This window comes from Tinamus guttatus, unplaced genomic scaffold (genome assembly GCF_059628265.1).
Source record: "Tinamus guttatus ecotype Peru unplaced genomic scaffold, ASM5962826v1 Tinamus_guttatus_pri_ptg000546l, whole genome shotgun sequence".
NCBI lineage: Eukaryota > Metazoa > Chordata > Aves > Tinamiformes > Tinamidae > Tinamus > Tinamus guttatus.
Genome location: NW_028289080.1, coordinates 2233242 through 2247231, shown reverse-complemented (window position 1 = coordinate 2247231; position 13990 = coordinate 2233242). Strand labels below are relative to the sequence as shown.

Sequence of the window (13990 nt, the reverse complement as noted above, 5' to 3'; positions counted from 1 at the left end):
ATTCACGCTGCAATATATTCATTCTTTCCCTCTGCTTTGCAAAATAGCTGCATCTTTTAACAGTCATTTTTTTTCCCAGTAGGGCTCTAGACCAAACACTCCAGGTGGTTTGTGTGGGCTGAAGAAATGCACCTTACAGGCAAATCCAAGAATTTAACATTAGCATAAATGAGGTGTTAGCTCTCCAAGCAAAGTTATCATTACAGTTATCCAATATTAGCAGTTCTAGTCCAAATTATCCAGTCACTATAGCTCATTCCCAATAATCCTATATCTGAAAATGATGAAGACACCCTTTCTAGGCCCTACGCTTTTTTTTTTCTTGTATTACACTCATCTTCCCAATGCTCCTGTGACTAAGACTGAGGAATGGGTGGTGTTACAGCGTATTGCATGAGTTTAAAACCCTTCCCTGGGAGCGACATGATGCTCAAGTTGATAGTTTCCTCCTGTGCTTGCTTCATCAGAGCAGCTATTTTAATTGCATTGGCTCCAGGCTGCATCTGGCACATTTTTAGCTTTTCATTCTGTCCTGCTCTGCAGCGGGATGCTAACATATTCTCCCTTGACTCCTTGATCCTGTTCTTGGCCCTTGGCATGTGCCTTGCGTCTTTATCTTTCCTTCTGCTGAGCAAAAGACAAGAAGCAACTCTCCTTGCTACACATATTTCCTTTTCAGCATTGGCAGGTTTCCCTTCAAAATCTCCTCGTTTCTGCGGGTTCAGTCCCCGCCAATCCATCTGTTATCCTCACTTGTTTTTCTCCTGCTGCGAGCTGCTAAGGGAAAGCTCACAAGGCTTCCGATCCAGTGCTTCTCCTTCTCCCAGTTACTGTCTTGGTCACCCCTCCTTGGGCTATTTAGTGACACCTTTGTCACACGGGTGGCTTTGAAGACCGAAGACCTCGCGGGCAAATCAGGGAGGTGACATAAGGGTTTTTTATGTTCTCTCCTCTGGCTTTGAGATGCCCTCAGGCAGTCAGGGACCCTTGAGAGTTTGGGCTGATGAAGAAGAGTTGCGGATGGATCATGACAACCAGGAGAACCGGGAATATTGGAGGTAGAACAACAGGCCAGGGCACTGAAATGGAGCAATGCTGCTGGAAGAGCAGATGGGTCAGGTTTGCTTTTACCTACTCAATGGCTCTGCAACAAAAATTGGCCCTCTGTTAATGCAGGTCGTCACAGCTGGATGCAAGGTGGTGGTGAGTATATAACGGCAGCTGGTTTTGCCCCGCGGCCTTTATCACAAAGACCTCATTCTTGCCTATGTGAGGCCCATTGAGATCCTGAGCGTGGCAAGTGCGGAGGACCAACCACTATTGACAAATAGCAGCTTGTAATGCAGCCCATGAACTCTAGCAGGACACTGAACCTTTCACTGCTTCCACTTGGGTGATTCAAGTGGCCTCCGGGATGTCTTATCTTGGTCAAATCGTTACAGAAGGAAAAGAAAACAAAGTAGAGATTTAGTACAGAAGAAACATCAGGCATATTCCCCAAGTGTGTAATAAAAGTCTGTTAATAAGGTGGTAAACCCCTGTTTTAGCTTTTGGGTCTGCTGAAGTGAGAGAATGAGAGGAGCCACATGAGGACCTTGAAGAAATGCAGCGTTTTTTTCAGACTCTGCTGCTTTCTGACTATTGCTAAAAATCCCTTAAAGGCTTACCTTGTGTAGAAAGAAAGATATATATGAGTGTATATATACATATATATATAATGTGGTATACAGGAAAAAGAAACTATCTAGCCTCTCCCTACATTCATGATGAAAGATCAGTCTGGAAATATCACTTCAGTACAGCACAATTGCTTTTTGCACAATGGATAATCAACCTGTAGAAATCATTAGTGTCCCATTTTGAATATAATGGTTAAATTAAATAAAAAAGTGCTAAATATTATTCATGAATATCTTTTGAATATCTTTAGCGGTTGTTTGTGAGATGATCGGCAGTCAACGCACAAGGAAATGTTTATTTTCCCTGCTGAGATCAGGAGAGAACATTTTCCTGTATGGATGACTGTGCAAACAGGCCTGAAATGCTTTACTGCAGGCCTCAATTTTGGAAAAAGGGAAGGAAAAGGGAAAAAAAAAAAAACAAAAGATGTCTGATCTCATGTTTTATAGGTGTACGATAGAATGCCTATAGAAAAACTTGCTGTAGTCACTGGGAGATGCTCAGAGGGAGCAGGGATGCAGTCTAGTGCTTCTGGGTTTCTATGGTGATGTTCAACAGAAGTGCCATAACGGGGTCAGGTTTGAAGGTGTGTGCAAAAATGAAGCAGGGAAATAGGGAATTGATGCTGGGCCTTCAGAAAGGAAACTTTGCTGCGAGGAAAATTAGCTGATCTCGCAGCTGCAAGCCTCCAGGCCAGGTGAGAGCCAAATGTGGGAGGCAGCATCTTAACATCTGTTTATTTGCGTGAAGTCCCACGCAGATGGCGCCATCCCTTTGGTTTAGTGTATAATCACTTTTATATATACAATTCACACTGTAATTCACTAAGTATCAGATGGGGAGGGTGCAACAAGGAGGGAGACAGTTTCTTGCCAGTGGTGCCCAGTGAATATGAGGAAAAAAACTGTCGATGGGAGGGCCACAGAGAGACTGTGAGTCTCTTTCCTTGGGGATACTCAGGGTCCGCCTGGACGTGATCTAGTGCCTGGACGTGACCCTGCACCTGGACGTGATCCGGTACCTGGATGTGACCCTGAGCCTGGACATGATCTGGTGCCTGGACGTGACCCTGTGCCTGTACATGACCCTGATCCTGGACGTGATCTGGTGCCTGGACGTGATCTGGTGCCTGGATGTGATCTGGTGCCTGGACATGATCTAGTGCCTGGCTGTGACCCTGTGCCTGGACGTGATCCGGTGCCTGGACGTGACCCTGCACCTGGACGTGACCCGGTGCCTGGATGTGACCCTGCGCCTTGACGCGATCTGGTGCCTGGACGTGATCCTATGCCTGGATGTGACGCTGCGCCTGGATGTGATCTGGTGCCTGGACATGATCTGGTGCCTGGACGTGACCCCGCGCCTGGACGCGATGTGGTCCCACACACCCCAACCCCAGGGCCCAGCGGTTTGGATTTAAGACGCCCCCCACAGGCCGCTGCCTCCTCCCACCATTACGGGAGCCCGAGGCGCCCGGGGGGCCGCCGAGCGCCGCCCCGACGGCAGCACCGGGGAGGAGGGGCGGGGCGGGCACCGGGCCGGCGGCGCCCAATGGGCGCGGGCGCTCAGCGCGGGGGGCGGTGCCGGCGGGCTCCCGCGGGCCAATGGGAGGCGGGCTCGCGGGGCCGGCTCGTCCATGAAGGCGGCGGAGCGGAGCGCGGCGGCCAGCGCCAGCCATGGAGGAGGGCGCGGGGCCGCGGCGCTTCACGTGGGCCGAGGTGGCGCTGCGGACGGGCCGGGGCCCGCGGCACGAGCCGGAGCGGCCGGAGCGCTGGCTCGTCATCGACAGGAAGGTCTACGACGTCAGCCGCTTCTACCGGCGGCACCCGGGCGGCGCCCGCGTCATCAGCCACTACGCCGGGCAGGACGCCACGGTGAGGGGCGGCGCGGGGGGACGTGGGCAGCCGGCGAGGGGGGACTCCGGGCCGGGGCTTGTGCCTCCGGTGGGGGGGGGTGTTTTGCGGGGCTCGGTGCCCGTTCGACGTCGCTCCCGCTTCGCGCTGCGGCCGGGCGGAGGGGGCACCTCGGGAGCCCCGACGAGCCCTCGGCTGCCGGAGCGGAAAGCCCAAGAGCGCGGCGAGGGCCCGAGAAGCGCGTGAGCCCCGTCCGAGGAGCCTCCTCGTACGTGTGGAGGGGGCGAAGGCACCGCGACGGTCGTCGGGTGGCACCTCCGGCCGTTGGGATGTCTCCATCCCGCCGCCTCCGTGCCCGGAGATGCTCCCAGCCCGCCCGGACGCTCCCCTGCGCCCCGGTGAGCGGCGGGGCTGGACTCGCTCGTCTCCAAAAGGCCCCTTCCCACCTCAGCCCGTCTGGGACCGTCCCCGCTTGGGGCCGGGTTGGACCAGGGTTTGCCTAGTTCGGGCGGGAATGGGAAAGAACCAAAACAAACAAAGGAGAGAAAAAAAAAAAAAAAAAAAGGAAGGATGGAAAGCGAGCCGAGAGCCCCCTCTCTCTGCTGCTCGCCTGCAGAAGACGACGGTTTCTGGGAGGTTTTCTGGGTTTCTGGGAGGTTTTCCGGAGGACGTCCTCCGGCCTCCCCGCGCCGCCGGATTTTGCAGCCCCTGTTGTCATGATTGGTCCAGCGCTGTGGTACCATGTCGGCCCACGGACGCCTCCCGCGGCCCCGCCGCCTCCTCCTGCTCCCTTTGCAGCGCCCTTCCACGGGAAGGAGCCGTCGCCAGCCCCCCTGCCCTCTTCCCCTCCCGTGTCCGGATATCTCCAAGCGGAGGCGATGCTCAATCCGCAGACGTACGACGGCGAGGGAGCCGGAACCAGTTGGACACACGTTTATTTATTTATTTTTAACCCGTTTCAGAGCTCTCTTTAAGGGACCGTTCCTTTGAAACGCTTGTAAAGATGAGCCAGTGGTTGCAGAGCTGAGCACGGCACAGCTGCAGGGAAATGAGAGGAAAAGCGCCCTCAAGCCGAGGGAGATGGTAAAGGATATGCTAAGGTCCATAACCAGCAGGGAAATAATCAGCAGGAAATAAACGGGAAGTTGGTAGGAATTAGATATGAAATTGCCCTGGGTGCTCGGGGAAGCTGCACTTAAGTAGGGAGATAGAATCTAAACATAATGATATCAATCTCTGCTGCTGGCATCATCTTCAGATATTCTTTTACATTACAAAGAAAGCACCAAGATTTGTGGCCAAAAAAAAAGAGAAGAAAGGGTTTGATGTACCCAGCTCCGCTGGTTGGACAGTTTCCTGCTGAGTCCAGGATATTGTGAAATCTCTTGCTGCCCCCTCAAAGGGTTTTTCTCGTGCTGATCCCACGTCTGTATTTCAGGATCCTTTCGTAGCGTTTCATCTCGACAAGGCCCTGGTCAGCAAGTACATGAGCCCGCTCTTGATCGGGGAGCTGGCGCCAGATGAACCCAGCTTTGAGCCCAGCAAGAATGTAAGTGCCATTAAGAACTTGGGGTTTCGGTTGAAATTGGGCTGCTTGCTTCTCTTTGTGGCAGCCAGAATTTCCTCTAAGTAAAATGAAGGATATCGTGGAATCACCTTGTCAGTCTGAAGCTTTTCCTTGACTTCACATTGTTACTAGTTTGGGTTTTTAGGGCTTCTCGGTCGCTTTTGGTTTTGCAGCTTTCCCCATTTAGTGTGGGACTAGGGCATCACAGATAGGCAAGGGTAAATAAAACTGGCCAAAATTTTTCTTTCCAGAAGCAGCATCTACCACCTGTGGGTGGGAGTCGGGAGGGAAAATGCAACCAACTAAAGAAAATCTTTGGTGTCACAAGGTTATTTGCCTACTCGGGGACCATAATATTGCAGATTTGCCTCTAAATGACCCTCAGCTTTTCCCTCTTGCCACAGAAACCCCTTTAGAGGGGAAACTGAGCTTCTCATGGAGTTCTTGGGACATTTTCAGATGAGCAAATACACAACTTTGTGTCTCCTCACAGAAAAGGCTGGTCGAAGACTTCCGGGAGCTCCGCGCGGCGGTGGAGAAGATGGGGCTGCTCAACCCCAACCAGATGTTTTTCATGCTGTATCTCTGTCACATCCTGCTGCTGGATGTTGCAGCCTGGCTCAACATCTGGTATTTTGGATCATCCACAGTGCCTTTCCTCTTCTCTGCGATGCTTCTAGGCATCGTCCAGGTGAGCAGCTGGACAGCAAAAGCAGTAAAAAGAAGCCCCAGAAATGCCCAAAATTGGTTCTCTGAGATTTTGGTTATTCCTACCATAAATATGGAGGAAGTGCTGATCCTTCTGGGGCTCCCCACAGTTCTGCTCCTCCTTGGGTTCCACTGGAGAGGCAAAATTACAGTACCAGAATGTGCTTTTTAGCAGAGCTATCTCAAAACCGGTTGCTGCTTCCAATCATCTCAGCCTTCTTCACATGCTGGAAACCTTGCGGTGCTTCCCATGCTTCCAAGGCACTGTGTTCCCATGGGAACATACGGTGGCTTAGCAGACCCAGGAGCTCTGAAAGCCCCAGCTTTTTCCCCTGTGATCCCCTTGGAATTACAAGTACTCTGAGGAGGCAAGCTGCTCCTTAAAGGACACTCTGTTGCAGATTTTTGGCTCACTTTGTAGGAGAATAAATGCTCTGTTTCTTAGTGCTGTGACCTTTTTTGTGATTTTTTTTTTTTTCCCTCCATGGAGACAACTATCATGGACTAGAGATCATTAGACTGAGTCTGGGCATTTGTATGACATGGGTATGTTTTTTTGGAGTGACTGCTAGTAGTGGAAATAATTCTCTGCAACAGCAGAAGGTGCTCTTGCTCGCTGGGGGTGAGCATAGAGAGGGACAGCTCTTCAGGTGCAAAGACTCCTGACTCTTCTTTCTCTTGCCAGCAGCAATCTTTTTCTTAATTTTATTTTATTTTTCCCTTCCAGGCCCAGGCTGGCTGGCTTCAGCATGATTTTGGACACCTTTCGGTCTTCAGCAGCTCCAGATGGAACCACTGGGTTCACAAGTTTGTGATTGGCCACCTGAAGGTGAGTGTGGCTGCCAGAGGCCAACGAGGGAGACTTTGCAGCCCAAAATCATCTCATCGGGAGAAGGAAGGGAAAGCAGTGGAGTTGCTAGTGAGGGAAGACTAAGGGCACGAGACCCCACTTCTTTTGGTCACTCTGTTCTCATCCGTTTTTGCAGGGAGCACCAGCCAGCTGGTGGAATCACCTCCACTTCCAGCACCACGCGAAGCCCAACTGCTTCCGAAAGGACCCTGATGTTAACATGCACCCCTTGTTTTTTGCCTTGGGAAAAACACTTGCTGTGGAGGTGAGTCCTAGCGGAGTCCGGAGAGGTTACGGGTGGAGGATTGAAATTCAGAGAATTGGAAGACTAATGACCAGGTGTTTTGGTTAGCGAGTTGCCTCAATATTTCAGTAGATTTTTTCCAGAAAGTGCTGCTTGGCTTTAGTGCCCATTGGAGAGAGAAAAAAAAAAAAAAAACCCAAACCCCCCCCAAAAAACCAAGATCCTGATGCATCACCAACTTCCCTATGCTTAATGTTGTGATAGGTTTTTTTTATGTTTTCTTGCCCTCATAAGATCTTGCCATGGATTGAAATTTTCTGAATTTATTCTGAAGATTTTTAAAAAACCCTAAAACAAAACAAATTTCTTTTTATAAAGCTAGAATTAGATCTAGGGAATGTCCTCTGTATTATAATAAACACTGCTTAAGTTGACCTGCTGTTTTATAGAATGCTATTTTGCTTTTCACTAGCCCCTAATATTCCTTAGCAATACTTCTGAGGTTTTTATGTTCTTAAATTTTTCATCAAACATTTTTGCTATAAAAATGAAAAATTTATCACAGTTACATATTCATACAGCTCTGATAAGAGGCTTGCAATTGGATGAGGATATGACTGCAAGTTGTTCTCTTTAGCTCTGAGACCAGCTTGACTAATTGCAGTGTTTGGAGAAGCGAATTGGGTGGTAACAGCAAGAGCTATATGGAAATCCTACATTTACTGATCAAAACAAGCTATTTCAGTGGTAGCAGTCTCTTGAGTGGGTGTCAGACCAGGTCCCATCTGGCATCCCACTCTATTTTTGGTGTAGCTCCTCTGAAATCAGTGGAATGGCTTTAGCACACGCTGGTTCTTTCGCCCAGAACAGTTGTATGAGTGCATATTGCCACCTGGCTTAAATGCTGTGATCTGCATCGAAATTAAGGGCCTGAAAGCACCTTTTGTGCAGCACCTTTTGGCTTTGCATTATGAATACCCGAGGCGTATAATCACTAAGAGCAGCACCAAGGAAAGGACAGAATCATGTGGTTTACGGTAGCAACTCCATTAAGGTAACAAACATTAGGGAGAACTGTTAGGAATTGGCTCAGGCAGGTCCAGGGACGTGATTGAGATCCTCAGGGAAGGCAGTGACGTAGTCTCTTAAGCTTATTCAGTGGGCACTGAGAAAGCAGCAGTTTCCTCTGAGAAAGGATAATCTGTTCACCCCTGTTCCTGTGGATAGAGTTGAATGTCTAAATGTTCATCTCTGCTTTGGGGACTAATTGTGAGTAGGTGGAAGGCTGAGACGTTGTCATCTTTATTAATAGGGTTTTTCTTTTCTGTGGCTTTACGCAGCGCGCTGTTCCCAACACCTGCTTGATTATTGTTATTGCTATTTGCAAAACCAGGTCAAAAATCGGTCATTTTGGAGGGATATTTCTAGGTTTTGAAATCGGTTGTTGGTGTTGGCTTGAAATTCTTCCTTCCTGGAAGTTTTCAGTTTTGAACTCCCTCTGGGTAGCCCGGTTAGTTTTACCGCACATACAGAGAGTATCTCTGAGAATGGACACGGCTTTGTGCAAAGCGCATCCAAGACACCTCCCGTCCTGCCCTCCCCTCCTCAGACTTAGTTCAGAGCTACTCTGCTGACTAGTCATGGCAACAAAATTAAGATAAAGTTTCACCTTCCTACTTCTGTCTGCATTAAAGATAGGAATCATTTTGTTAGAAGAAAAAAGAACTTCAGCTTCCCACTGCCATGCGGGTCTGGATAGAAAGGGCTTGCTGGATTAGAGTGACCTATGGGTAAAATAGTTTGCTAAGATTTGTATTAATTTTGCGGTCTAAATATTTCAATACAAAAAGATGACTAAAAATGAAAACCCTAAGCTCAGAGTGACAATTTCTGACAGATGGCATGGAAGGAATAAGTAAATGTATTGGCATTGGCATAGTCTTAAGAAATGATAGGGCTTTGGCAAGGAGGCTTTTGTGGTTTCCGCAGGAGAAAAGCTTCTATTGCACTTTTCTATTGCTACCCGTTGTATTGTGCATCCTGGGCAGAGTAAGGAGTCTTCCCTTAGGAAAATTTTCTTAGAAGATGTTGAGTGAAGCTCCAGGGGATGATGAAGCCAATGGTGTGATGGATGCTGGCATGAAGAGATGCCTTTCAAAGGGTAGGAAGTGTCCAAATATTCAGTTCTTTGTCAGAGTAGGTAGGAGTGTAGGAGTCGGTCGTCTTATCTCTCTTTGTGACCTAAGTAGCTTGCTTATTTTTCCAGCTTGGTGTGAAGAAGAAGAAATTCATGCCTTACAACCACCAGCACAAGTACTTCTTCATCAGTAAGTACCCCTACCCTTGTGCAGTCCCATGAACAGCTTCTGCTCAGCTCTCTCCTCCTCCATTTCATCTCACTTCAGTAATTGATGTCTCCACTGTCCCTTTTTTTCCCCTCTAGTTGGTCCCCCAGCTCTGCTGCCTCTTTACTTCCAGTGGTACATTTTCTACTTCGTGGTACAACGGAAACAGTGGGCGGTAAGCGAGCTCCCTTTTGCCAGTGGGGTCTTCTTACAGATCTATGGATATATGTCCATGCAGGAAATGGAGCAGAATTGGGAGAAACTTGGAGATTCGTAGCTGGTCGCTGCTTCTCTTTCTGCTAGGGAGGGTGGGAATGTAATCTGGGAATGTAATCTGGGAAATCCTGTTTGCTGGGGGAGATTAGACACCCTCCACTCAGCATCCCTCTGAAAAGAGGAATTCACATTGGTAACAAAAGGGGTTCTCTGACGTTCTGCCCGAGGTCAGGGTGGTAAGTGTGTGTGAGTGTCTGGAAGTTTGCCTTCTTTTGCAGAGTTGATGCAAAATTGGTGCTTCATGCAACACCAGAGTCTAGTTTAAGGTAGAAGGGATGCCCTGGCCCCTCTGTTTTCTGCAACCATTAAGAGAAAAAACTATGGCCATGGGAAAATGGGGAAGATAAAAATCGGGGGTATTTGGAGCAGGATTCAATGGCAGGATTATAAAGTCCCATTTTTCATAGTCCTCCCCTCCAGTGTTAGGTAGTACCACCTGCAGATTCTTATGATCCAGTTCCTTGCATGAATCTTCTCTTCCCCATAGCAAAGGTCTTGCCCCATCTGCCTGCCAGGAGAGAGCTCTCCCATTGCCTCTTTATGCTCTTGGGCCTCTTGGTAGCTGAAAACCAACCTCTGCAGCAGCTCAGTGGAGCAAGGGGAGACGTAGTGACTTTCAGAGTTGTGAGGAAGAGAGTTTGCTTGGGGAAAATACAGAATCATGACCATGGGGAAAATAAGAGACCACAAGAAGCATGAGGAGGAGCAAAGAGGGTGAGAGGGAGATAAATTAGAGCACTTTATCCTGTTCAATAGCTAGGTTTCTGCTCTCTGCACTACTTTCCTTCTCTTTAGAATCAGACAAAATGTGGTGCTTCAGAGATGTCCTCTCTGGTGTTTGGCCTAAGTTGGGCTCTTATGACACAGGATACCTCAAGTGCACAGGGATGGATGGAGATTGCATGTGATGGAGCAGGGGAGGAAAATTACCAAACAGCAATACTATGGGAGGTTTTAAAGAGAATCCACATAGAGAGGCTAGTAACTTTGGGAGCCACTAATTCATCTTTTTGATTGAGTCTCATCTGTTCCCTATATTATAGGATCTGGCCTGGATGCTGACCTTCTACATCCGATTCTTTCTCACCTACTCAGCCTTACTGGGGGTGAAAGGTATCCTGGGCCTTTTTCTGTTAGTCAGGTATCATTCAAATTATAATTCCTCTACCTATTTCTCTTCAATCCTTCATGCCAACTCTTCTGCAGCATCTTGGTTATCCTTCCCATCTGTTCCCTATTCTTCTGTACCATTATGCCTTATGGCAAAACGGAGTTTGTTCTGTCAGGCTTATGGCTTTAGAAATTAAGTGTCTGCGTGCCATGTAGAAGGTCTGTGTAAGCCTGATGTGCTGGTCAAGTGTTTGGGACTCCTGGTGTTCGTTCTATCAAGTGACAACTAACTTGAGTATTTTGTACTGACTTGTTATGGCATAGGTGCAAGGTCACTGATGGTTTTGTGTGTGTTTTTCTGCACAGGTTCATTGAGAGTAACTGGTTTGTCTGGGTTACACAAATGAACCATATCCCGATGAACATCGATTATGATAAGAATGTGGACTGGTTCTCTACCCAGGTAAGGCCCTCCTCTTTCAAAAAAGCTGTGACTCTGTGTGGGACAAGTTGTAGATACAACTTGTATCTACAACTTGTATGTGTGGGACATAATGCCCAAGCCAGCTGATCACAGAAATGATGGGAACTGAGAGAGAAAAATATAAGCAGCCTGCCTCTGTGAAATGACTGAGTGCAAAGAGAACAGGAGTGAGATGAAAGCTTCAAATGCTGAACAAAAGCGCCCCAATGAAAAGAATCGGAGATGCTGCAATGCTCTTCACAGAATCACAGAATGGTTGAGGTTGGAAGGGACCTCTAGAGATCATCTAGTCCAAGACAGAGCTCTTCCCATTCCTGAGGGATGCATTTCTCCTGTGCTGTCTTTCCTGCTTTCTCTCATTTGGCTTCTAAAGCCAGTGCTCAGAAGCAAAGTGATAGGTGTGAGGGGATCTGTACAGAGGGAAGACCATCATGGTTGTTATGACACATTTCACTTGGGGAAGTCAGATTTGTTCTCCTAAACTGTTGCTCTAATGGTCATTTGTTGCAGCGTGGCCTTCTTGAATTGACTGCATCCTGTAACTCTTGGAGTTGCTGTACTCAGTCAGAAGGCAGGTGATAATAAGGAACTGGTACTTGTTTGCCATCATCTCCAACACATGCAAAGGAAGGTGTGTTCCTAGGACAACACTCATGTGTTACCTTTTTCTTTTCTTTTTCTTTTTTTTTTTTCTTTTTCCTCAGCTCCAGGCAACCTGTAATGTTCATCACTCCTTATTCAATGATTGGTTTAGTGGACACCTGAACTTCCAGATTGAACACCAGTGAGTTGAAGCATGGGATGGGGAAGTGAAGGGAATTTCAAGGAAAGCTAGTTACTGTAGGTCTGAAGATCCTAAAAAGTCCCCATTTTTTTATCAGCTCATGCAAGGGGAAAAGAAAATGTGGGTAAACTCTATGCCCTTTGTATGGGAATGGAGTGGGAGCTCTGAGTGAGGCAGCAGAAACTTTCTGGAATAGTGCTGAGCAGCAACACCGCTTCAGATGTGAGTGGTGTGGCATGGGACTGAGGGAGTTACAGAGCCTCCTGGTTGTGCTCGGGTTGAGGTGTTGAGGCCGGGATATGGAAGGGACGGCCGTGATGGCCGTAGTCACCAGGGGAGGTTGGGACACTTCCAGATTTTGGGCAAAGAAGATGGGCAGGTAATATGTGGGGCAATAAGTGATGCCACCTCGTTCTTTTTCCACAGCCTGTTCCCCACGATGCCTCGACACAACTTCTGGAAGGTGGCGCCCCTGGTGAAGTCCCTGTGTGCCAAACATGGCATTGAGTACCAGTGCAAGCCCTTGCTCACCGCCTTTGCAGACATTGTGCAGTGAGTATCAATGCAGAGCATTCCCTGGATGCAGGGCTCTCCGGTGCTACAGAGCAAACAAGCAGGGGACACTGGGAGGGGAGAGGCAGCCCATTTGATTCACAGATCTGTGAGTGGCTCGAGATGGCATAGATGACTATGGAAATGGGTTGGGAAACTGTTCAGCTGTAGTACTGGGTTCAGTAACAGCAGGCAGAAAGTGGTGGGGGCCTCCTCCTCATCAGCTCTGTCCATTAGGTTGTGTGCCTTTCTGAGTAAGTTCCAAGGACAGAGGTGTTATAATGGAGAAAAGCTTCAACTTCCAGTTCCTTTCTTTTTCCTTCCTTCTCTCCCCTTCCACAGACATTTCTTATTCTCTTGACAAGTCCTGTGGTCCTGCTCGAGTTGTTTGCTTTAGCCTTCCAGTCTTTGTATAGGCCCAGGGATTTGTTCCTCCTTCCTTTCCAAGGAGCTGTAGTCTAAATCACCTGGTGAGTGAGGTCCTTAGCTCAGTCCATAGATGGCAGTTCTCTGGGGCTGCAATCCCTAGAATCAAATTTCCTTCTCAGCCCAAATATCTCATTATCTTGTTTCTAAGGAAATATGCTTCTCTCTTTGTCCTCGCAGCTCTCTGAAAGATTCGGGTGAACTCTGGCTTGATGCTTATCTCCATAAATAAAAAGCAGTGGATCCTAGCAGAGGAATTCCCCACCCTTGTTGCCTCCTGTGGTCGTCATCCCGAAGATACCTCGCAGAGGAGAGAGCCAGCTAAGCTGGAGGTGGGGAGATGCCCCAGCCTAATTCCAGTGATGAATGTAATTAATTAGACTCTTTTTTTATTTTATTTTTTAAGATGTGCTCTTCATTCTTCTCATACTTCTTTCATTCCTCTTCTCTGCTGCTGAGTTACATGGAAAAGTAGAATTGGAGGAGACTTCATCAAGCTGAAAGCAGCTTTGGGACAGGGAACAGATACCTTTCTGTCTGCTGATATTTCCTTTACCGAGCTTATAGGAGGAACATTTCCTACCTAACATAGGTTTTTGTGAGATGGCTGCCGTTATGAATCAACTAAGAGAGCCGAGAGAACGTGAGATCAGAGAACAAAGGAGTTTTTGAGATGGGGAAACAATAAGAAAAAATTGTGTAGATGCCACGTTTCCAAATATTTGTGTGCAATTAAATTGTGATAGAAATGCCCAAAGCGAGAGGGAGGGGGGCAACCTGAGAGCCCAAATGTATGCAGGTGGGTGTGGGGGAAAAGATGCGGGCAATAGTTCTGTAGAATTAAGTGTGAGAAGAAGAGACCAAACTGGAGGAGATCCTAGCTGAGATAGAAAAACAGGAAAATGCAGGTTTCTGCCCTCGGCAGGTAAGTGGATGTGACACCTTGGCATGCCGTGCTCTGTGGGAATGCCCGTGCCCTGCTCATCTCTTTTATGGGGAAGGCCTCTGGGCTCCTTGCAGGTGTAAAATTTCTCTTGGAGCTTCTGCACCAGTTTCCACAGCTTCGGGCTTCTGGGAGCTGTTGAACCTATAGTCAGAAGAGACAGAAACA

General features: G+C 48.2%; 1 protein-coding gene across 1 annotated transcript; it reads left to right on the top strand.

Moving 5' to 3' along the window:
* Nucleotides 1-3353: 3353 nt before the first annotated feature.
* LOC104570057 (acyl-CoA (8-3)-desaturase) lies at nt 3354-13430 on the top strand. Its single transcript, XM_088534293.1, has 12 exons — nt 3354-3554; nt 4972-5082; nt 5594-5791; nt 6536-6637; nt 6795-6923; nt 9169-9229; nt 9346-9422; nt 10567-10664; nt 11000-11096; nt 11822-11901; nt 12328-12453; nt 13060-13430. The coding sequence occupies exons 1-12, from the start codon at nt 3357-3359 to the stop codon at nt 13109-13111; spliced, it is 1329 nt and encodes a 442-aa protein (XP_088390419.1). The 5' UTR covers nt 3354-3356; the 3' UTR covers nt 13112-13430.
* The last annotated feature ends 560 nt before the right edge of the window (nt 13431-13990 follow it).

Bases quoted from the DNA above. Each gene is read 5' to 3' on its own strand.
- LOC104570057 (XM_088534293.1), top strand. From the start codon at position 3,357: ATGGAGGAGGGCGCGGGGCCGCGGCGCTTCACGTGGGCCGAGGTGGCG. The intron at 6,924-9,168 runs GTGAGTCCTAGC...TTATTTTTCCAG, and splicing joins GAAAAACACTTGCTGTGGAG to CTTGGTGTGAAGAAGAAGAA. The intron at 11,902-12,327 runs GTGAGTTGAAGC...CTTTTTCCACAG, and splicing joins AACTTCCAGATTGAACACCA to CCTGTTCCCCACGATGCCTC.